This window comes from Chrysemys picta, chromosome 2, assembly GCF_011386835.1.
Source record: "Chrysemys picta bellii isolate R12L10 chromosome 2, ASM1138683v2, whole genome shotgun sequence".
Taxonomy (NCBI): domain Eukaryota; kingdom Metazoa; phylum Chordata; order Testudines; family Emydidae; genus Chrysemys; species Chrysemys picta.
In genome coordinates, this window is record NC_088792.1 from 247745740 (window position 1) to 247768819 (window position 23080).

Consider the following 23080-nt stretch of genomic DNA (forward strand, 5'->3'; position numbering starts at 1 on the left):
GCAAACATGATCTGATAGCTGCCAGTCTAGGATCCGTTAATATAGCTAGGTAATAATTATAAATCAGATGGTTTCAAAGGACACTTGGAAATAAAACCTTAACTTTTCAGAAAAGTGAATCAGGAAGAAAAATAACCAGACTTGTTTTAATATTTGCATTGTTTTACTCCTCCAGCACCTCTGTTTTGGGTCTTTGAATGGTTAACTATAGGCATGATCCCAGCTCCCATAAAAGAGTGGGAGTCAAGTTTAAGCCCTTATGTCAGTAGCAAGGGGGACTGGACAAAATAAAATTGGACAGCAGCCTCCTCAGATGTAGGTTATGGTTGGGGAAGCAAAGAAAGAACATATACATTGCACCCTTCCACGATAACTAGTAGCAGGAAGGCAGGGACAGAAATACCATCTCGTATGCATGGAAAACTGTGGTGAGAAAGGAGTTCCGATATTGGTGGGAATAGGGAGGTTGCAGAAAGAACACCAAGACCATACCTTGTGGTGATCCTTTCTCAGGAGAAAGACATGAATGTACCACTGGAGCTTGTCATTGCTGATTCTTGGCTAACTGAAGAGGTTGGATTCTTTTTTCCTAATTCTTACAAGGCCTCCACAGAGTTCCCTGTACAACTGGCTTGCGGTATCAAGGAAATAAACTTGGATTTCCCACAGCTTGGTCTACGCTTAAAAATTAGGTCGACATAGCTACAGCAAGCAGGGAGCTGAAAATGTCATCCCCCCTGAGCACTGGAGCTATGCTAACCTACACCCTAGTGTAGACAGAGCTAGGTTGATGGAAGAATGGTTCCTTCAACCTAGCTACCATCACTTGGGCAAGTGAAGTTCCCTACAATAGAAAAACCTCTTCCATTACTGCAGGAACACTCTACACTTTGGTGCTATGGCACCATAGTGGTGTCACTGTAACAGCCATAGCCTAGACATGGCCCACCTAGCTGTGTTGGACTGCTACTAGCTTATTAACTCCGTCCCATAAATGTATATTTATTTTTCCTCTTTTACTGACACTGGTATCATATGAGCAACATTTTTAAATCAGTCTCTGCAGTTAGCTAGCTGAAGTTTATATTATGTACTGTGTCTTATGCTTGGTATTATATTCCTTGCAGGAAATGTAGATTTTATATATAACCAGTTCACTCCTAAAACTGCATGGATTTGGGGTGGGGAATTTTTTTTTTCCAAAGTGTTATGCAAAAAGTATGATTTATGTGTTGGATTCCATTTTTAGCAAATGTCTAACAGTCGGCTAAGAAAAGAAGAGGAGGAAGATGAAGAGGAGGAAGAAGAGGAGGAGGAGGAGGAGGATGAATTGGAAGCTACCAAGGAAGAGAGATAACTTTGAGAACTGTTCTAAGTATTTTGTTTTTTTTCACATGACAAGAAGGCCTGTCTTTGCTTAACAGCTTTTATATTTTAGATTGAGAATTTCACTGAGGTCATCCATTAAAATAATTACAGCAGAGCAGCAAGAAATTGGCAGCAACATTTAATCCTGTTCATTTGATTGGCTATTTGTTACTTGAACAGCAGGTCAGTCTTGAAGATTGTAATTAAGTGTACTGAAACTGGATGATTTCAGTAGACAGAAAATGAAAAGCAAGTAACATTTCAGTAGAAAAATTACACTACAAGCTTGTATAGTCTATTTAATTTTAGTCAAACTTCATTTTTGTCTCCTATTGCAATTCAAAGTGATATACTGTAATATTTAATTATTGCCTAGACAGATAGTGAACACAAGGATCCTTATTCTTAGGTCTAGCTGAGCTGTATTTGTCACAGGATTTGGGTATCAGTATACTAGCTTCATTTCACCCACTCCCTCCCAATCTTGGGGCAAGGTTGTAATGCAGCTACTATTGCAACTTGTGCCTGGCTCTCCACAACCCCAAAGAGCTGCTGTGGTAGCTGCAAAGCAGAATACAGAAGTAATCCTGGCATATTACCTTGCCTTGCCAATGCCCCTGTTATGGAGTAGGAGGCAGGGTAACATATTGCTGTCTTCTACCTTTCTGTTTCTTGGGGATTCCCCAAACAGGGGAAAGCCTCAACTGGCTAGTTAAGATAGCTTTGTGGTTTTTACACTACTGGGGTGGTGCAAATGGCTTGTATCAGAACCAAGGATCTAGTCCAAGAACTCTTTTTTTCATGCAGCTTCCTTTATACGTGAAAGTGCCTTCATGATAAAACAACCCTTGTATAAGTATACATCACCTTTTCATACCTGCCTTTTATACTAGTCAATTCAGTTACTGATTCTTACCACAAGAGCAGTTATGGACATTGATACAAGATTTCAATGTATTTTCCTATATAAGTATCTCTTATACACATTCCTGTATCAAATTTATATTCAGTATTATTGTATGGAGTGAAAGTCTGTCTGCCAAATAGTTATTTCAGTATTTTATCGATCTTGAACTTCAGTATTTACTAATCTTAATCTGCAGTTATTGAAACTATCTGTGTACAGGATGGAAAAATAAAAGTTTTTAAGGAACTCCTTTTTCGTCATTTGGAATTTTGACACTGTTTACTATCTGTATCAAGGAATGAGTAACACACAATCTAAATTCGTATCTTAAGTAGGCACTAACTAAACTAAGTAAAATACAACTGGATTCTCTGGCATGTAAGACGCTCTTTTAGGTACTATGTAGAAAACAAAAGAATGCACTGAGGAATAGTTCACAATTTATATTACATGGACAAGTGTAATCTTCAAGTGTTGTTACTGTAGGATATTATAATACACACTTGTTTTGAGGAAAAATAAAGGCTTGCTACAATATAACACTGGTGAAAATCCAAATTAATCTCTTAAAACATGTTTCAGAGTAGCAGCTGTGTTAGTCTGTATCCACAAAAAGAACAGGAGTACTTGTGGCACCTTAGAGACTAACAAATTTATTAGAGCATAAGCTTTCGTGGGCTACTGCCCACTTCTTCGGATGCATATAGAGTGGAACATATATTGAGGAGATATATATATATACACACATACAGAGAGCATGAACAGGTGAGAGTTGTCTTACCAACTCCGAGAGGCCAATTAAGTAAGAGAAAAAAATTTTTTGAAGTGATAATCAAGCTAGCCCAGTACAGACAGTTTGATAAGAAGTGTGAGAATACTTACAAGGGGAGATAGATTCAATGTTTGTAATGGCTCAGCCATTCCCAGTCCTTATTCAATCCTGAGTTGATTGTATCTAGTTTGTATATCAATTCCAGCTCAGCAGTCTCTCGTTTTTCTGTTGTAAGATAGCCAGCCGTAGGTCTGTCATTGAATGGCCAGACAGGTTAAAGTGTTCTCCCACTGGTTTTTGAGTATTATGATTCCTGATGTCAGATTTGTGTCCATTAATTCTTTTGCGTAGAGACTGTCTGGTTTGGCCAATGTACATGGCAGAGGGGCATTGCTGGCACATGATGGCATATATCACATTGGTAGATGTGCAGGTGAACGAGCCCCTGATGGTATGGCTGATGTGATTAGGTCCTATAATGATGTCACTTGAATAGATATGCACGATGGGTAAGGAATGGTGTCCCTAGACTCTGTTTGTCAGAGGGTGGAGATGGATGGCAGGAGAGAGATCACTTGATCATTACCTGTTAGGTTCACTCCCTCTGGGGCACCTGGCATTGGCCACTGGTGGTAGACAGGATACTGGGCTAGATGGACCTTTGGTCTGACCCTGTAGGGCCATTCTTATGTTAATAAAAGAGGCAATTATGATGTCCCAGACAGTCTCCATCTTTGGAGGTGACTAACAGTCAAATTGGCCCAGTCTAGGGAGCATTAGCTAGGTATAGCAAGATGAAATTAAAAGTACAGTAGAAGAGGGCACAGTCATGAAGAATCATAAGGACTGTTGTAGCACAGGAGGGCAAGCTACAGTCTGTGGGCTGGATCTGGCCTGTGGAATTGCCAGCCCCATGGCACAATGGGGCTAAGGCAGGCTCCCTGCCTGCCCTGGCCCCGCGCAGCTCCCACAAATGGCCGGCACCACATCCCCACGGCCCCTGGGGGAGTAGGAGGAGGCAGAGGGCTCCGTGTGCTGCCCTCGTCAGCAGGCACTGCCCCCCACAGCTCCCATTGGCCAGGAATGGGGAACCACAGCCAATGGGAGCTTCAGGAGTGGTACTCACAGGTGAGGGCAGCACGTGATGGAGCCTCCTTCCCCACTCCACCCGGTCACTGCTGGACATGCTGACCACTTCCAGGAGCAGCGTGAGGCCAGGGCAGGCAGGAAGCCTGCCTTAGCCCCGCTGCACGCCACTGCCACCCCAGAGCCGCTCGAGATAAGCGGCACCGGTCTGGAACCTGAACCCCTCCTGCAGTTTTCACCAAAAAAAGTTAGCAGTGACTGGACAACTACCAGTGAACATCAGTGTAAATGGGATAGGGGCTGAGGCTAAAATAGGAAACAAGAAGTAAAGAATTACTTAGACAATTCAGATGTCTTCAAGTCAGCAGGGCCTGATGAAATACACCCAAGAATACTTAAGGAAATGGCTGAAGAAATTTCTGAGCCATAAGTGATTATCTTTTAGAAATCATGGAGGACAGGAGAGAGACCCTGAGAACTGGAAAAGGGCCAATATAGTATCTATTAAAAGAGGGAATAAGGACAACCCAGGCAATTAGACCAGTCAGCTTAAATTCAGTACCTGGGAAGATAATAGAGCAAATAACTTTGTAAGAAACTAGAAGAAAATAAAGTGATCAGTCAACCTGCATTTGTCAAGAACAAATCAACCTAATATCCTCCTTTGGCAGGATACCAAGCCTTGTGGATAAGATGTGATACATCTTGACTTTACTAAGGCTTCTGATACTGTCTCATATAACTTTCTTATAAACAAACTAGAGAAACAGAGCCTAACTGGTGAGGGTACAACTGGCTGGAAAACTGTACTCAGTAGTTATCAATGGTTCACAATCGATCTGGAAGGGCATATCGAGTGGGGTTGCACAGGGATCTGGCCTAGGTCCAGTTCTAGTCAGTATCTTCATAAGTGATTTGGATAATGGCATAGAGTACAGTTATAAAGTTTGTGGACAATACAGAGCTGGGAGGGGGTTACAAGAGCTTTAGAGGACAGAATTAGAATTCAAAATGATCTGGACAAATTGGAGAAATGACCTGAAATAGGATGAAATTCAACACAGAACAAATGCAAAGTACTATCCTTAGGAAGGAATAATCAATTGCACAAATACAAAATGGGTGCCTAGAGAGGAGTACTGCAAAAAAGAATCTGAGTTATAGTGGATCACGAACTACAAAAGGGCTGGTCTACGCTGGGGGGGGGGGGGGGAAATCGATCTAAGATACGCAACTTCAGCTACGCAAATAGCGTAGCTGAAGTCGAAGTATCTTAGATCGAATTACCTGGGGTCCACATGGTGCGGGATCGACGGCCGCGGCTCCCCCGTCGACTGCGCTACCGCCGCTCGCTCTGGTGGAGTTCCGGAGTCGACGGTGAGCATATTTGGGGATCGATATATCGCATCTTAACAGGTTATCCGGGATTTATCCCGGATAAATCGATTGCTACCCGCCAATACGGCGGGTAGTGAAGACATACCCTAAGTCAACAATGGAACCCTGAAACAAAAAAAAGCAAACTTTCTAGGATGTATTAGTATGAGTGTTGTAAGCAAGACATGAGAAGGCATACTTCCACTCTATTCAGTAATGATAAGGCCTCAACTGAAGGATTGTGTCCAGTTCTGGGCACCACTCTTCAGGAGAGATGTAGACAAATTGGAGTAGGTCCAGAGAACAGCAACAAAAATGATTAAAGGTCTAGAAAACATGACCTGTGAGGAAAGATTGAAAAAACTGGGTTTGTTTAGTCAGAAGAAGAGAAGACTCAGGGAAGACATGAATCTTCAAGTACATAAAAGGTTGTTAGAAAGAGGAGGGTGATCAATTGTTCTCCTTAATCACCGGGGACAGGACAAGAAACAGTGGGTTTAAATTGTAGCAAAGGAGATTTTGGTTAGCCATTAGGAAAAAATTCCTAACTGTAGTTAAGCACTGGAACAAGTCGTTGAGGGAGGTTGTGGAATCTCTACCCTTGGAGATTTTTAAGAACAGGTTAGAAAAATACCTGTCAGGAATAGTCTAGATCAGTGTTTCACAAACTGTGTTCCGCACGATGTGAATAGGTGTTCCATGAAAGAATCATTATTTTAAAAAAGGGTCTTTAAATTTTTTTTAATTTTAAATTTGGCATATTTGAAGCATAGTTCACAACTCTTCTTGAATGACTATAATTTAACATAAAACTCTTTTTCCGGTTATTGATAGATCTCATATTGAATATCATGGCGTAAAGAGAACGTGGCATGCAAGCAAGTTGACGTCTACCCCTTTCGGGCACGTTTCAGTTAGTGACGTCGTACCCCTTCTGCTCGAGGCTGCGTGAATTGCAGTGGTATGCACATACCATTCTCTTTACGCCATGTTGAATATAACATTCACTCAATACGTTCAAACCTGTGGGTCTTTACCATGTGTGCAATAAGCACAAATAAACTAGCTTCACTTAAAACAATATAAATATTTGTGACAAACAAGATTTGACAAAAATCAGTATTTCTAAATATTGTTACTAAACCTAATCATCACGGATTTGCAGCTAAAAGAAGGAACTTTGAAACGAAAAGCAAGTTCTTCTGGTACTCCAACTCTGGCTGAAATAAACGAGCAAAATATTGTGACGCTTCAAAGTGAGATGAACCTCGCAGGCTTTTGTTGCTGAAAAATCTGTTAGTATTAGTGAGTTATCCAAGGTGAAAGAATTTCCACCGAAATATATCAAAAAACAAGAAGCAGGTGTTAAAAGACCGAAACAAAAGTATGATAAAAGTTATTTCTTTCATTTTTACGTGTTAGAAATAAAGATGTTCCCGATGCGCAGTGCGTCGTGTGCAACAAAATGCTGGCAAACAGTTCATTGGCTCCTGCTAAACTTTGTAGGCATTTGGAAACCAAGCATGCTGAATACAAAGACAAAGACAAAGATATAATTTTTTTCAAGAGGAAGCATGACTCACTTGGAAATTGTAAACTTTCGATGATTACAATTGCTAAAACAGACAACGAAAGTGTAACAGAGGCAACTTGTCGAGTAAGTTACTGTATAGCGCTTGCCGGAGAAGCTCACACTATTGGAGAAATGCTTATCAAGCCTTGCGCGAAAGATATTGTAATGTGCATGTTGAATGAGCAGTCTGGTAAAAAAATTGATGCTGTACAGTTGTCAAATAATACTGTTGCACGCCGTATTAAAGATCTTGCCGATGACATAGAAAAAGAACTAGTTTGCTGACTGAAAATTTGCCATGAGTATGCATTGCAGCTAGATGAGTCCTCTGACGTTTCAGGACTTGCTGTGCTACTAGTATTTGTCCGACATAGATTTAATAATATTATTGAAGAGTATCTGCTCTTATGTGAATCTCTGCAAAGCAACACAACTGGAGAAGAAATATTCAACTGCATCAACAATTTTATCAGAAAGCATGAAATTAATTGGGGAAAATGTATTGATGTATGTACTGAGGGTGCTCGGGCAATGATCGGGAAGATGAAGGGAGCTGTAACGCAAATCATAAGTGTGGCACCAGAAAGCACTAAGAGCCACTGTGTTCTATACAGACAAGCACTTGCAGTTAAAAAAATACCAGCATATCTGAAAATTGTGCTCGATGAAGCAGTACAAATTATCAATTTTGTCAAATCTCAACCACTTCAATCCAGGTTATTTAAAATTTTGTATGAGGAAATGGGTAGTCAGCACAAAGCGCTTCTTTTACAGGTGGCTATCCAGAGGGAAAGTGCTTGTGAGGCTTTTTGAGCTTCATAGTGACCTACTGGTATTCTTCATTTCAGATAATTCAGGACAAAAATTTAATGACTGTCTGACAAATTCCTCATGGCTAATGAGACTTGTGTATCTTGCAGATATTTTTGCAAAATTAAATGAAATTAATCTGTCGCTGCAAGGAAAGATTGTGACTATTTTTACTACAATGGATAAAATTTCGTCGTTAAAAAAGAAACTGGAATACTGGACATCTTCTGTAGAACAGAGTAACTTCGACTGCTTCCCTACAGTACATGAATTTCTGACTGAAATAAATTCTACAGTCCATGAAGAAGTTTCCAGCACCATTTTACAGCACTTACACGACTTGTAGGCCTCTTTATTAGAATATTTTCCTACGACTACTGGTGATAATGCTTGTGTTCGAAATCCATTTGTAGTTACAGACAAACCAGTCGGCTTCACTGCACACGATTATGAAAGCCTAATTGACTTAATTTCTGACTCTGATTTGAAACAAAAGTTTAAGGATCTTCTGCTGAATAATTTTTGGAGCTGCCTAATAGAAGAGTACCCTAATGTGGCTAAACATGCAGTTTGGGTGCTCCTTCCTTTTGCTACAACTTATTTGTGTGAGACGGGATTTTCGTATTATACTGCAACAAAAACCAAAATAGGAATAGACTTGATGATGTGCCTGACATGAGGATTCAACTTTCTAGCATTATTCCTAATATTAAGCGAATTTGTGATAGAAAAACGCAGAAACACCCATCCCATTAAATCCAAATTTGTATTTCTGTTTATAAAAATAGATTTTCCTAGTAAAAATAGAATTTGTTTGGTGTTTGTGTATATATAAAAACAGTTTTTTTAAAGTAGAACACTTTTTAATTTTGACTCTTGCACTTGATTTTTGTACTACTTTATATGCGTTTTCTAGTTAGAAACTGTTAGTTCAAGTTATTTTAAATTTGTATTTTTGCTTTGTTTTATAAAATAAAATATATTTGAGCATTAATAACGCAATTTTTTATTTGAAAACCAAACGACTACAAAATAATATTAAGTGTTCCGTAATAGGCTAAAAAGTGTTCCATGGCCAAAAAAGTTTGGGAAACACTGGTCTAGATAATGTTTAGTCCTGCCACCATGCAGGGGAAGGGACTAGATGACCTACTGAGGTCCCTTCCAGTCCTACATTTCTATTACTCTCGCTGTTAAAAATGTACACCTTATTTTCAGTCTGAATTTGTCTAGATACAACTTCCAGGCATTGGATTGTGTTATATCTTTCTCTGCTAGATTGAAGAGCCCATTATTAAATATTTGTTCCCCACATTAAGTATTCAATTACCCAGACCCCATCTCCTTGTTAAACTAAAGGGATAGAGCTCCTTGATTCTGTCACTATAAGGCATGTTTTCTAATCCTTTAATCATTCTCTGGGCTCTCCTCTTCACCTTCTCCCATTTATCAACATCCTTCTTGAATTGTGGGCACCAGAACAGCACACAATATTCCAGCAGCAGTCACACCAGTTCCAAATATGGAGGTAAAATAACCTCTCTTCTCCTACTCAAGGTTCCCCTTTATGCATCCCAGGATCACCTTAGTTCTTTTGGCCACAGTGTCACACTGGGAGCTCATGTTCAGCTGAGTATCCACCACAACCACTAAATCTTTTTCAAAGTCACTGCTTTTTATGATACAGTATGGGGTACATTCTTTGTTCCCCCATTTAGTTATATTAAAACATCTACAGTATGTGTGTACAAGCAATCTTTTAAACAGTAGTTTTAATTAGAACATAACTTGACACTGAACACTTGTTGCAGCCACAATACTGTGAGCTGGACAATTTTAGCCTGGTTTCTAAATTGCTCAATTTAGTAAGAATATTGAAAAGTGACCTGCAAAAGTGCAAAATATGGACTTATTCCCTTTTGCTGTATTATGATGCATGAGAAAGATATGAAAGGTTTGTTTTAATATTTCCTGCTTGTTTCTTAGAAAATATCTGAAACTATAATGTATCTGAAAAACTAAAGAGTGGTCTAACCCCACAAAAAACATAGCTGAGGAATGAATTTTTAGTTCCACTACTTTGAACTGTTTTTGTTGCCATCTACTTAATATCTGACATCGCCTCACCCCCCTTCAGTTATTGTGGGGAGAGTTTTCTGTACACATTAAAACCTCCAACCTCTGTTCCAGTAAAACCAGGGGAATCTAGATTTGACATTTTTGGAATTTCTAAGGCAGAAAGAGCCATTATATCTATACTTCTAGACTTTAATACATCACAAGTGGGGGAGGGGATGTAAAAAAATTCTTTTGAGTTATATATAATTCAGAATAAAATTAATGTGATCAAGAAATGTGTGAAATATTAACCTTTTGCATACAATTTAATTCCTGGAACTATGTGAGTAGGTATGAAGTGCACTTCTTGAAGTGCCATTTACAACAAGGGATCGTGTGAGATGTCTCCTCCAGTGCTCGTATTTGATTATATAGATGGTTTTACCATAACCTCAGTTGGAATTAATAGTAGGGGTGGGGGAAAGGGAGGGGAGGTGAAAAAGTCAAACACTGGCCTCCCTAAATACAAAGCACGGTATAGAGTATAAAAACACGACCAAATTCAGGAACTGACATGAAAGAACACTTGTCTTTTTTTCAGTCTTACAATCTATAAATCAGTGAATCAAATGCTCAAGATTCTAGTTGGGAAGCCTTTCCTTATTTTATTCTAGATTTGAAAACAGACCTCACAGATTTGTATTTTCACATTCTTGTAAAACTGTCAAGAAGTACTTCAAATGCAGATACAGTGAAAAAATTGAGTGAAAATGATACCCCCTTCAGCAGACCTATGCTCCTATGTAATACAAGGCATCTGATTTTGACTAATCCATTTTTATTATCAGTGGAGGTAGAACTGTTCTCACTTCTGCATTATCAATAGAAGTAACTTAGTTCTGATTGTGGAATATTTAAGAATAGGAATGAGAAGGCTGCACAAATGCTGGGTTTTAGTTCAGCACATTTTCCCTAGCACTTAAGGCTTTGGGGCCACTGATGATTGCAGAAGCCAGGCTCCTTAATTGTTACTGCACACCAGCCCCTGCTGAGTATATATGCTGCTCTTCGGAAAATACCAGTCAGTTCCTTCTTGACTTTAATCAGCAATGAGCATACCACTCTCCTCCAAACCTCAACAGTTAATCAGATCCCAAATATACCTTGTTATCTGCTTTCACCTCTGCCTTAATGACAAGTACCTGAGACCTACCTGTTCCAGATCATTAGCATAGTGGTGATCTTGGCATGCCACGCTGCTGCCTGAGCCAAGCTCAGTGAGGTTGGCATTTGTTCTACTGGTCCAGCTCTTGCCAATGAGTTATTTCCTGTACTTCAGGCATGGCATCTAAGAAGGAAGACTGCTCAGCAGCTTCACACCCAGTCAGAACAGCATCAAAGAGAGGAGGACAATGATTGTGGCGGATTCCGAAGCAGAGGAAACAACAATGTGCTGCATTGCCAGATATATTTGCAGACTAATAAAACACCAGCCCAGTGTCTCAAAAGATACAAAGTCATACTTTAAGCCATACTAGAATGCTTAGTGTCACCACTGCCTGCATCAGTGCAGATCTGATCCAACTCAAGACGACTTTCAGTTTGAGTTTGAGATTGAGTTTGTTCAATCTGGATGCACTGCCCCCATCTCTTTGATACCAGAGAAGTAGAGAATTTATCTAAGCAGATAGATAATATGTAAAAATACTGCAGAACTAGGCTTCCAGCCACCTTTTCCTACTATAGTAATGCAGCTCATCAGCATCCTTTCCTAGTCATTTTCCTCTATGCCAGATGAATTGAGTATTGCAATGTACTTTTCTAAATAATCTATCTAGGACTTGTATGATGTGCTTGAAAGTAACTGAACCATGGTAGAATGTGACAGTAGCTAACCTAGAAAGCCAAAATGTAACACCCAAGAAAGCCCTGACACGTTAAGAAAGCCATGATAGGTACATATTTGTCATGGCAACATTTTTTAGTTAAATAATGTTCTTCTGGCATTTCCACCACTGGAGGTTGCAGGGATCAGTGCTTACTATTGCATCCAAGACAATAATTATAAATTATGGGTGACCTGCAAGGGGTTTAAATTTTGCTCCTTAATAATGTATGAAGATGACCTTTATGGATTTTTGCCATAGAAAAGTCAGGAATATCAAGTTGGGTCTTTCCTAAGGATTTCATTGTTGTTCCAGGCTCTGAGTTTATATGGTAAAGGGGCAGAGGTCTAAATCTTTATCAAAGCCATCTTTTCTTTTCACTGTTCATTAGTCACTGGAGTTAAACATGGTAAAAAAATGTGTTTTAAACAGTCTAACTAAAATATCTTCCCCGGTACATTAGTTAGTTTTATTTCTTACTGTGTACAATTACTGAAAAAGTATCCAGCTTTCCCTATCATAACTGTTGGTTCTAGCCTATTGATAAAAAAAACTTGTCAGTAAAATATATAATGAACTACAGCGCTGCAGATGGAGAAGCCATTTTATATAGACAGCTGCAGAGAACTACACACTTCAAAGAAACAGCAAATATGTTGTGAGATTTATGTGTTTTTACTTCCAGATGCCTGTTACTACGCAGCATAAAGGTTCTTCAAAAATGCAGGAACGTGGCTGAAAGAGTTAGCAATTTTTTCCATTAGTTGAGATACTGGGTTTTGTAAGAGCTAGAAGAATTGTGGACTTTAAAATAAGTTAAAAGTAGTGTACAGAAATCTTACCAAAACCTTTTTCCAGATGAATTTTTTTCTAACTCCAAGATTAGACAAATTTATGTTCACTTTGTTTTGACAACTCTGGGGTAGTAGTTTTGATATTTGATATTAAGTGCTATTTCAAAATAAAAACTGGCAGGAGGACTCAAAACCAGCTTACTACTGAAACTACTTTCAATTAGAAATTTAAATGTGAGGCAAGAGTAGGTAAAATTTTTAAACGTGACTCAAGAGCCTAAGTCACTTTTGAAAGTTTTACTGTATCTCTTAATTTCTCAGCTCACAGATTTCTCCATGTACAGGCAGAGCAATGCCTTTTCCATCTTTAAAGCAGAAGTATTGAAAGCCATTTTGCTAGCCTTTGAAAAAAGATGGGACTACTCACAAGGAACAATTAAAAAACACAGTTACCATTTAAATTCTTTATTTTAAAAAAATACAAGGGATGATAATGCTGCTTGCTTTTCTTCTTCTATTCCTAACATCAGTACATAAAATAAACGTCTTGAATGATAGAAAAAATTGCAGTAGCAATAAAGCAGCCAGAAGTTTTCTAGCATTTGGTTTTAAAAATTTGGTACTGTAATTAAGCTTTTCCTATAGCAATTTGTTTAATGTATTATAGGGTCTCATATGAAGTTTTATGCAAGTTTGTGTTCCTATAAGTAGGTAACATTCAATAAATCCCCATCATAACCAAACTTTATTTTGATCTTAAAATCCAAACTGATTTCAAGTCACTATTACTTTCATGGTGTCCCAGATAAAATTAGTAAGGGGAAAAAAATGTACTGTATTGCATGCTTGTATGATATGAATGTTTTTGATTAATCAGCCCCCTCCTCTTTCAATTCAAAAGGCAGGCTGTTTCATCTACTATGCCTGTTTTACTGCCAAAAACTGCTCTTTCTTATTGACAGTTCTGGCTCTTCATCTGCCCCACACAAGAACTGCTTTAACCTTTCTCCATTGATATGCGGTGGCACACACTAACCCTCATTATCCAGTTCATACAAAACCCCAGAAATTCATTGGCCAAGGAGTAAGAAAGCCTAAGCTGCTCTCTCTCCTACAGTACAAGAATGCTAGCAAACCCTCATGGAACCCACATGAACAGTGCTTTACATGATGAAGGATCCATTACATGGCATCAGTAGAACTAACAGTTATTACAAAACTCAGAAGACCTGTTTAAAACGCAGTAATAACCCACAACGCTGTACAGTTTAGAGCTGCAGAAAGAGTGCCACTATCACGATTGAGATTTTTTACCTTATTACCTTACACTACTTACAATGAATTAAAAATTGCATATTAATATTTACCGTTTGAATTGTATGAAGGTAGTTACAGTAGGGAACTCATGCATTAAAATGACACTGGTGGGGACTCTGACAGTCAGATAAAATACAGGGTAGACTTTTAAGCATCTAAATTCTATTAGTTCAGTTTTGTAAATCTCCCACTCAATTTAAACAGTAATGTTATGATCTTGCTATGTCTTATAATGCAAAATATATCACAAATAGAGGGAACCTAACATTTTCTGAACCACAAAAGAAACAAGAAGCAACCTCACTTTCTATTCCTCGTTTCAATTTTAAAAGTAGCAGCATACTACTTAGAAAAACATTCTAAACATCTAGATTTAAGCCAAGGTCTTTTTCATTTCTATAGGAAAAGATCAGTAAATAACTGGATGTAACTGGGTAGTTGCCACTGACATACTGCTCAGATGTTAGTAAGTCTGTACAGCATGGTCACTGAACTAGCTTGCATCTAAGAAATTTGTTATAACTACCAACTTATTCCTAATAATAGTTTCAAGAATGTGGATATGGGACACTAAAAAACCCATATCCTACTTTCACTCCCCACTGTTGACAATATACTATGCTGAGATAGAACAGAAAATCCCACCAAATTTTGAACATAGATTTCAGAGGACTGGTTCTCAACCCAGCTGTGCGCTAAAAAAAAAATTCAAAATTTGCTCTGGTCTGGGGTGGGCTGGCTGAGAGACAGACATGTTCTGGCAGCCTGCAGGAGCGCTCCTACCAGCAGGGGGCTGGTGAGTGCCGCAGGGGGGCAGGGTGCAGGAGAGTGGGTCCCTGGGCAGGTTTGTGGGGGGTTGCATGCTTGGAACTACGAGTTTGCAGGGGTCTGCAGCACCCCCAGGTTTTAGGTGGGGCTCCGCTCCTGGCCCCGTACCTCAGGCCTCGCTGCCCGCCTGCACCAGGCGCTCCGCTCCTGGCCCCAGGTGCCTGGGGTCCCGGCTATCTGGCCCCAGGTGGCAGTGTCCCGGGGTCCAGGTTGTGGGGTCCGGCTGCCGGCCCTGCGCAGCAGGTCAAGGAGGGCGGAGGGTACTGGGCATACGGGACTGTGGGAAGTTGTGGGGGGAGGGAGGGCGCTGTGGTTCTCAACCTGTGGCCCACAATGATAAATAGGTTGAGAACCAGTTTTAGAGCCAAAACTGACCAACATGTGCAAAGAGCAGTGTATACTGAATACCCATTTTTCACCCCTTCCATGAAAGATGGTCAGCATGATTCTGACCAAGGGTTCGATGAATAAGTGTACACAAATAAATTTTAAACAGGTAATCCACATAGCTGTAAATCCTTTTATTTTATTTTTTAGAAGTTGCACAGCCAGCTAACATGAACAGGAAACTAATTTTATGAGAATAACTTGAGATGCCTGCGACCACGTGAAACTGAACAAGACTAAACAGTTTACACATAAGAAATTCACTCATGTTTACAGTTTACCTATTCTAAATATATAGGGTTGACTATAGCTCCAAGGATATTTACTAATGAAGGTGGCACTGAAATTGTTCTCTTTGACCAGTCTGTACAACCAAGTCAACCAGCAGTTTTACATTTTCAAATGATGCAAAGAATCATGGAACCATGGAATGAAAGCAAAACTAAAAACCCCCAAATGCATTACAACTCCATGTTTGTATGTCTTAATATCAAGATATGCACCTTACAAGTCAACAGACAATCCATTAGGATTACTGAGCTCTCCGTCGGCCATAAAAATAAAAATAAGCATAATACACTTCTAAGATGTCTTCTAAAAAAACCTTACAGATGTCAATTTGAACCAATACAAAATAACTAAACATGACACTATTTACAACTTCCTCTGTTTATGGAAACTGTTTCTTCTGCATCTTCCAGTAACAAAAACTTGTAAATAAGAATCCATCTTACTGCATCAATACTGTGATGTCTAGAATTTTTAATCTGAGAAACATTTTCTCTCTTTAAAGCAAGCTTAGCTTAACTTTGCGTGGGCCAATTGGTCTATCATTTAGCTCATTAATAGCAGCCATTGCTTCCTCATAATTTGTCATAGCAACAATGGCATCACCTGAAGGTAGTCCATGTTCGTTACACTGTATAGAAACAGACTCTGGAATGACACCATAGCCATAGAAAAAATCCAAAATTTCATTAGGAGTGGCTCTAAATGGCAAGTTCTTTAATCTAATAGGAGTTACACGATCAGAACCACCACTGAAATTTGGATCGGACATAAATCTTCCCTCAGAAAAGCCTCCCATGTTATTGTTTCCATACTCCATCCTACCAAAAGGTTCGCCATCACCACCAAAATCCATAAAAGGTGGAGGACCTCGAAAATCCTCAGGAGGTCGTCTAACATCAGAAGGATGCCTAAAGCTTCCAGGAGGACCAAATGAGTGCATAGGTAATCCTTGTGGTTGTCCAGGTGGTGAAGCAGCTGGACGGGAATGCTCACCTCTGTCATATGCCTGTGAATGAACCTGCATTTTTCCACTTGTTGCTGATGGCAGAACATTTAAACCAAACTCCTGCATCTGTTCTTCAGATATAAGTCTTAATAGTACCTCTGTTCCCAAGAACCTTCGACGATTTAAACTTTCTGCTTTCATTGCCTGCTCTTCAGATTTAAATTTTACCAATGCTTCTCCCAGCCCAACTCCTTTGTCATCATAAAGCAAGTAGACATCATCTTCATCAATAGCAAATCCTGCAAAGAACTTTTGTACTTCAACTTTTGTCACATCAAATGGAAAGTTTCTTATATATATGCACATTTTGGGGCCAGAATGCCCCTCCCGATAACTTTTTTCCGATACAGCCTGTCCAGGCCGCTCTCTTTCTTGTGAGCTCTTCTTCTCATATGACTCAATTAGTTTCAACATAGATTTTCTAGAAATAGGAAAAATGTAAACAGGACGATTGAAGAGAGACATCCTGTGATGTTCCAGAGCAATATCAAAATCTCTCTGATTCTTCAACATCAAAAATGCATTTCTTGTCTTCCTTTGATGCTTGTCCAGTAAAAACTTGATTTGGTTGTTAGACACATCCAGCTTTCCAAAGAAAGTTCTCAGATCTTTCTTCTCAAGATAGGTAGGTAGATTTCTTAAGTGTAAGTAAAATTCCTGGCCACGAGGTGAACGAGAGCGTGTTCTTTGTCTCCTTGGAGGAGATCTTGAATGAGAATGTTTTCTTGAATGAGTATAGTTTGAACCTCTTGTTGGAGAACGCTCTTTGCTTAAGTAACGAGCAATCTCATTCTTCATGTCTACCCTGCCACCATATTCAATCCATTGTTCTTCAGTAGCTGGACTTATTTCTATAAATCTTGGACCCATGTATTGTCTATGACGTTTAAGTCCTTCTAAGGCACCATGAGGTGTAGCAAATTTTACCAAACCATCACCATTATTTAGGCCATTGCGACGTTTTATAAAGATCACTCCCTCTACTCGTAATCCAGAAAAGAAAGCACGTACTTCATCTTCTGTTGCAGAGTACGGTATGCCATGTAGAAATAAATAAACATCATCTGAACTCACCGACTCCTTTCTTGACTGATTATAGTTTGATTTGGGTATACTTGGATCACCATGTCTTGTGCCATTGGTATGAAAGCCAGACTCTGGGACATAACCAGATTTATTTATTCCTTTTGTAATAGCTGCAACTAAGTTTGAAAGGTTCCCAACACCTGATGCACCAGAATTACTACCACCTGTTCGTCTAGACCCAGACATTGGTTCTCTTCCCCCACGATCAAATCTTTTCCGGCTCATTTCTATTGTATTTTGCATTTCAGTCTTGCTGCTGAGAAAGAGCTCTATGGGGGAGTCTTTGATAAGCTCTCCTGAACAGCTCATGGCACGTCGTGCATCTTCATCTGTTGCAAATATAATAAAAGCCTCCCCAGTTTCTCCTCCAATAATATGCACTCCTCCATCAGGAATATTCAATCCCGAGAAGAAACGGCGAATATCTGCAGGACCCGCAACAACAGGAAGCCCCTGTAAACGGATGACTACAGCCATTCTGAGCTCAACCCACAGCAAAAATCACCTGCAGACAAAAAGGTACACATGATAGCAAGTCTTTAGTACTCATCTATTACAGTATCTTAATACATAAGCTAGAGCCTTTTTAAGGAAGGTCCCTGCCTCAATCAATCAAGATTTATGAAATCAAAAACTCTCAAATTCAAATCAATCAGTGACCCTATTTTAATCTTAAGGTTGATTAAGTAGTCAGAACAATTAGCTACTCCACCTGGATGTACGCACATAACTGTCAATATTCCCTATCTTAAGGGCAACAAAATCCACATAAGTCACTCTTCTCACCATCCAAGATAAGTAAGGAATGCCTCAAGTCCTTCATGGCATGGTTGCTACCTGCCAGAAATCTCTACCTGATACTAAGGACCAAAATCTTATGTTTTAGTGTTAACGGGACACTTTCCATCATAGCACTGTGAAGTCTAGGTAGAAGATTACAGACAAAAAGGATAACTACTTCACTGAGAATTAAAGTAATTCATCAACAACGATGAATTTAGACTTTCAGACAAGCTGGTCTACCAACTGACCAGTTCTGCTCACCAATGGGAACGTTTATTCAGTGTTCAACAACGTTGCCTCCTTCAGGTAGTCAGGATGCTAACTGCAGCAGCCACATGCACTCAGGAGAGTACGTCCTAATTCCCAGTCATAAGTATGTGTGAAAAGGCCGTGCGTGATCTTTGACAATATTCAGTGATAAGCATTAAGCTTTAGGCAGCTTACCTGTTTTTGCTTGGAAGACCTGATAAATTCTGTAAAATCAACTTAACTGTGGAAAGAAAATGAAACATAATTAATGGCTGATATTTGAATTTTGTTTTACATATTGCGCCATGTTACTGTGGCATGTCCATATCAATGGATAACATTAACAGCCAAGCACTGTAATGAAACCACAATTTTGAGTACTATGGAGAATTCCTTTCTTGTTCCAAGAGAAATATAAGCGAGACATATTGTACTTCGGCACACTGCTATGCATTGCATCTCTGTCTGTGAATCCGTTTTAGATGTAGGAAAGAAAATTCAAATGTTAAGGGTGACGTCTGCAAATGATGTAAACATGCTGAGATTAACTGGTCATCAAATGTGCCACACCGAACTGTTGAAATGCAACAGAACTGCCAATAAGGTAGAGGGAAAACCCTCTGTTACTTCAGTCCTTGAAAGGTGTATAAATCCAGCTCAAGATTACATGTCCAATTCTTCTGAAATCCACCTGCTTTTGACGTGCACGACAAAACATGCTAATCAACACCAGTCCAATATTGCACTGAAGATAGACAATCATATGGAAGAGCCAAAAATTCCAAACAGATTTCAATGAGTACATGAATTTACAAACAAATCTCATTTGCAAGGTTTTCTCCTCGCAAGTGCTTGCTGCATTCCAAACATGCAACCAAGAACCACTGAATGTGCTCTGACAAGCTACAGGATTACATAGCACAGCTATATTACAGAAACAAGACAAACCCATGCACTGAATTACTACCAAATTATTATTCTTTTTTTAACAAGTTGCTACCGACAAGTAGTTAAGAATGCTACCACATTATACAGAAAGCCCTAGTTTATCACCAATATAAGATACCATACTGACCACTCTAAATTTTTCAGATTTCTGATCAACTTACATCTACTAATCACAAAAGCTGATCACACTTCACCTGTATTAGCACAAAAAGAGCCCAAATTTCTGTAATTGAAAGACCTTATTTTACTTCTAAACTGTCTGAATACTTCCTTTCCATAGACAAGTCTGTAAGCTAGAAAGACTGAATGTTTGATAATTGCACTTGTAGATAAATAGCTCCTCACATCTGTATATGCTATCTTCTCAATAGTTGAAACAGCAGTGCCAACGTGCAAGGAAAGAATTCAATGGGAGAGAGAATTCTCTGAAAGAGCCTTCGTTTCTTGAAAAGTCAAATCCATTTGCCCACTAATTCATGTAGCATTCTGATGTAGTATTTCAGCAGTTTTCTAGCACCTTTCTGTGTTCCTATGACCAAAAATCATTTCCCAATATTTTTGTCGTCAACCCAGAACCAGGTATGCTCAGTACTCCTGTGATGACAACTGCCAAGTTTTCCCATCATACACCATGGACACAATATACAACTTCTCGTGCTTAAACCAGACAAGTTAATTTCAGATCGCCACATAAAATAAAATCAATGTTCAGCTGCTCCACAGATAGAAATGCAAGTTAATCTAATAAATTTTTCTAGCTGTTCATCCAAACAATCAAGAGATGGTAACAAATGTAGACAACTCATTAGATGGCTTAAATGAATAACCCAAGGAAGGGAAATGTAGTTTTAAAAAAAGGGTTTTTTTAAACACATGTAAGTCCAAATCAGCAGTAGAATGAGGCCTTCAAAGAAGAACGAATGTTTAGATAAATGGGTAAGGCTTTTGGGAAAGCTCTACGTACTCACCAATTCAAAGCACAGAGGCTTCATTAAATAATACCTTCAAAAAAGCATCAATAAGAAGTACACAAGACTAGGACTATACTTTCAGTTCATCACCTAGCAAAACCTCATACCATACTCCCTTTCACTACCAATCAAAAAGAATCAAACATTTCATAAAACTAGGTCTCCGTAACACTGATGCTTACTTATCACTGTATAATTTCCCATCCCCAGATCTCATGCAATCAAATTCATGGTCTGGGAAGGACAACTGAAGAAAATCCAGCATATGCCAGAGGATGGCATTAACTGAAACTAAATAAACTAAAGTGGGTGAACAATGTTTATGAATTTCATTAGAAAAAAACTGGTAAGTCGATAAGCGATTCCCTATCTCAGCTGCTGGCAAAAAAATGGATTTAACAGTCAAAGCAAGAAGTTTATCAACTGGGAGATTTAGTTTCACTGGAGCAACAATCTGAGTGAAATCTGCAGACAGGCCCGTTGCACGGAAGGCTTCGGCGAGGCGCTGCTATTTAGGAGAAGCCAGCAGGTGTCGAGCCTGAGCCAGCGAGCGATCCCACAAACTCAAGACCTCGGTCAGCATCCCCGCACTCCGCAGCCTGATTAGGGCCACTCACGACGCATCACAAGCCTAGAAAACACAGCACCTTCCGCCTCCAAGCGGGGCACGACCCGGGCGCCTCCAGCACCAGCCCGCACGTTCGCCGGTATCCTCCATCCAGAGGCCAACGGGGCCCGGGAGGGGGTCGCTCCCCCCACGCCAGGTGCGCCCCAGTCCCGCCAGAGGCCGTTTGTGATCCGATCTTGCGGAGAACAAGCCCGGCCTCCCCGCGGCACCGGGGCGGGAGGGGACAGGACGGGGCACCGAGGCGGATATCCAGGCTCACGGGCGATGAGGACCATCCGGAGCGGCCGATAGGCCTCCATATGCGACAGCATCACAGGGACCAGGCCGGGACTCCAGCGGAGCCCGCCTAGGCAGCTGCAGAAACCGGCAGCGCGTCTCCGGCCCCGTGGCCATCTCCCAGCGCAGACCCTCCGCCCCGGGGATAGGCGGCCGGTCAGCGGCCAAGAGCACTGCCCGGGGGAAGCGGATCTCCCTCAGCCCGCTTCCCTCGCCCCACCCACCGTACACACCGCTGCCCGCTACACGAGGGAGAGGCTCCCCGCAGAGCGCCTCGCTCCGGGTCCCCGCAGCTCCGGAGAAGCAGCAACAAGATGGCGTCCTCCCTCTCTTTCCCCTTTCCCAACTGACCGGGCCCACACGCATGCGCGCCCCCTACGCTACAGTTCAGCCTACACTACACATGCGCGACCCTGCAGCCTCTTCCCGCCCGGGTGATTTACGCCAGGGTTATCTTTACGCATGTGCAAACTCGACTTCCTATGGCAGAGTGTCACTGCAACCTCTTCTTGTAACCGGAACCAGTGTACATGTGTGCGTGACCTTCCCGCTGTCATCACCGCATCTCACTGCGCATGTGCACGTTCATAGGCGGCCGGCTCATCGGAGCTCAGTAGCATGCGTCTATCCTTTTCGTGGCTGCCGTTGCTTTCCCCTTTCACCAGTGCTTGGATCACAACTGCGCATGCCTAGCATGTCCTAGGCTGCTCCACTTTTCCTTTGCCGTCGTGGGCAGTGTGCATATGCTGGGAGGGAGCTCATGCCTCATAGTGGGCAAAGGGCCTGTCTGATTGAGATTGAGGGTGCAGAGTCGGGGACTCCCCGACCTTCAGTCTCATGGTCTAGTTTGGCATCTCCTTAGTACAGTAAAAAGAAGAACAGGAGTACTTGTGGCACCTTAGAGACTAACAAATTTATTAGAGCATAAGCTTTCGTGGACTACAGCCCATTTCTTCGGATGCATATAGAATGGAACATATATTGAGGAGATATATATACATGTGCTCTAATAAATTTGTTAGTCTCTAAGGTGCCACAAGTACTCCTGTTCTTCTTTTTGCGGATACAGACTAACACGGCTGCTACTCTGAAACCTTAGTATAGTGGTTCTCACACTATTGTACTGGTGACCCCTTTCACATAGCAAGCCTCTAAGTGTGACCCCTAATTATATAAAAAAGTGTTTTTAATTTATATTTAACACCATCTAAATGCTGGATGCAAAGCAGGGTTTGGAGTGGAGGCTGACAGATCGCAAACTCCCCCCCTCCATAACCTTCCAACCCCCTGAAGGGTCCTGACCCCCAGTTTGAGAACCGCCGCCTTAGCATTATCAATTGTTCCACTCTCTGCCTCTTGTTTCCAGAGTAGTGTCCTCCCATCCTGTCTTGGTGCTGGCTGGAATAGTATTAACATGGGGTGAGCAGGCTGAGTGTTTGTTTTCTGGTTAGACGAGACATAGGATACCTGTAACGCTATCAAGGTAAATGATTGTCAGCAGAGCGCGTTCACACTTGCAGCGGCAATGAGAGCATTGCACAGTGCAGCTCTCCCCCTTCTGCTACTTGGTCTTGTGGGAAGGTGGAGGGGATTGTGGCACATCATTGGTCCGGGCTCAATGCCCCATGATGCAGTGCTTTCCATCCCAGCATTCCATGTGCTTCCATCTTCAGTTTGCA

At 40.7% G+C, this 23080-nt stretch overlaps 2 protein-coding genes and 1 pseudogene across 4 annotated transcripts in view; 2 read left to right on the plus strand and 1 right to left on the minus strand.

The window, feature by feature from the left end:
* CIBAR1 (CBY1 interacting BAR domain containing 1) overlaps positions 1 to 2521 on the plus strand; it is a 33194-nt gene extending 30673 nt beyond the window's left edge. For both annotated transcript variants that reach the window (XM_008168328.4, XM_065585911.1), the window contains exon 8: positions 1250 to 2521. In XM_008168328.4, the coding sequence (XP_008166550.2) occupies positions 1250 to 1357 (108 nt within the window). In that variant the 3' untranslated portion in view covers positions 1358 to 2521. The remainder of the gene's footprint in view (positions 1 to 1249) is intronic.
* A 4382-nt stretch (positions 2522 to 6903) lies between these two features.
* On the plus strand, positions 6904 to 15751 carry LOC135981769 (zinc finger BED domain-containing protein 5-like; annotated as a pseudogene).
* Positions 15283 to 21837, minus strand: RBM12B (RNA binding motif protein 12B). 2 transcript variants are annotated; one of them, XM_005291582.4, is made up of 3 exons: positions 21635 to 21837; positions 18774 to 18819; positions 15283 to 18051 (listed from the first exon to the last, which is right to left on the minus strand). In XM_005291582.4, exon 3 carries the CDS (start codon positions 18021 to 18023, stop codon positions 15951 to 15953), a length of 2073 nt encoding a protein of 690 aa, XP_005291639.1. In that variant the 5' UTR covers positions 18024 to 18051; positions 18774 to 18819; positions 21635 to 21837; the 3' UTR covers positions 15283 to 15950. The 2 variants fall into 2 exon arrangements, with proteins under 2 accessions (XP_005291639.1, XP_023961009.1); XM_024105241.3 differs by having other exon boundaries at positions 21626 to 21837.
* Between the last annotated feature and the right edge of the window lie 1243 nt (positions 21838 to 23080).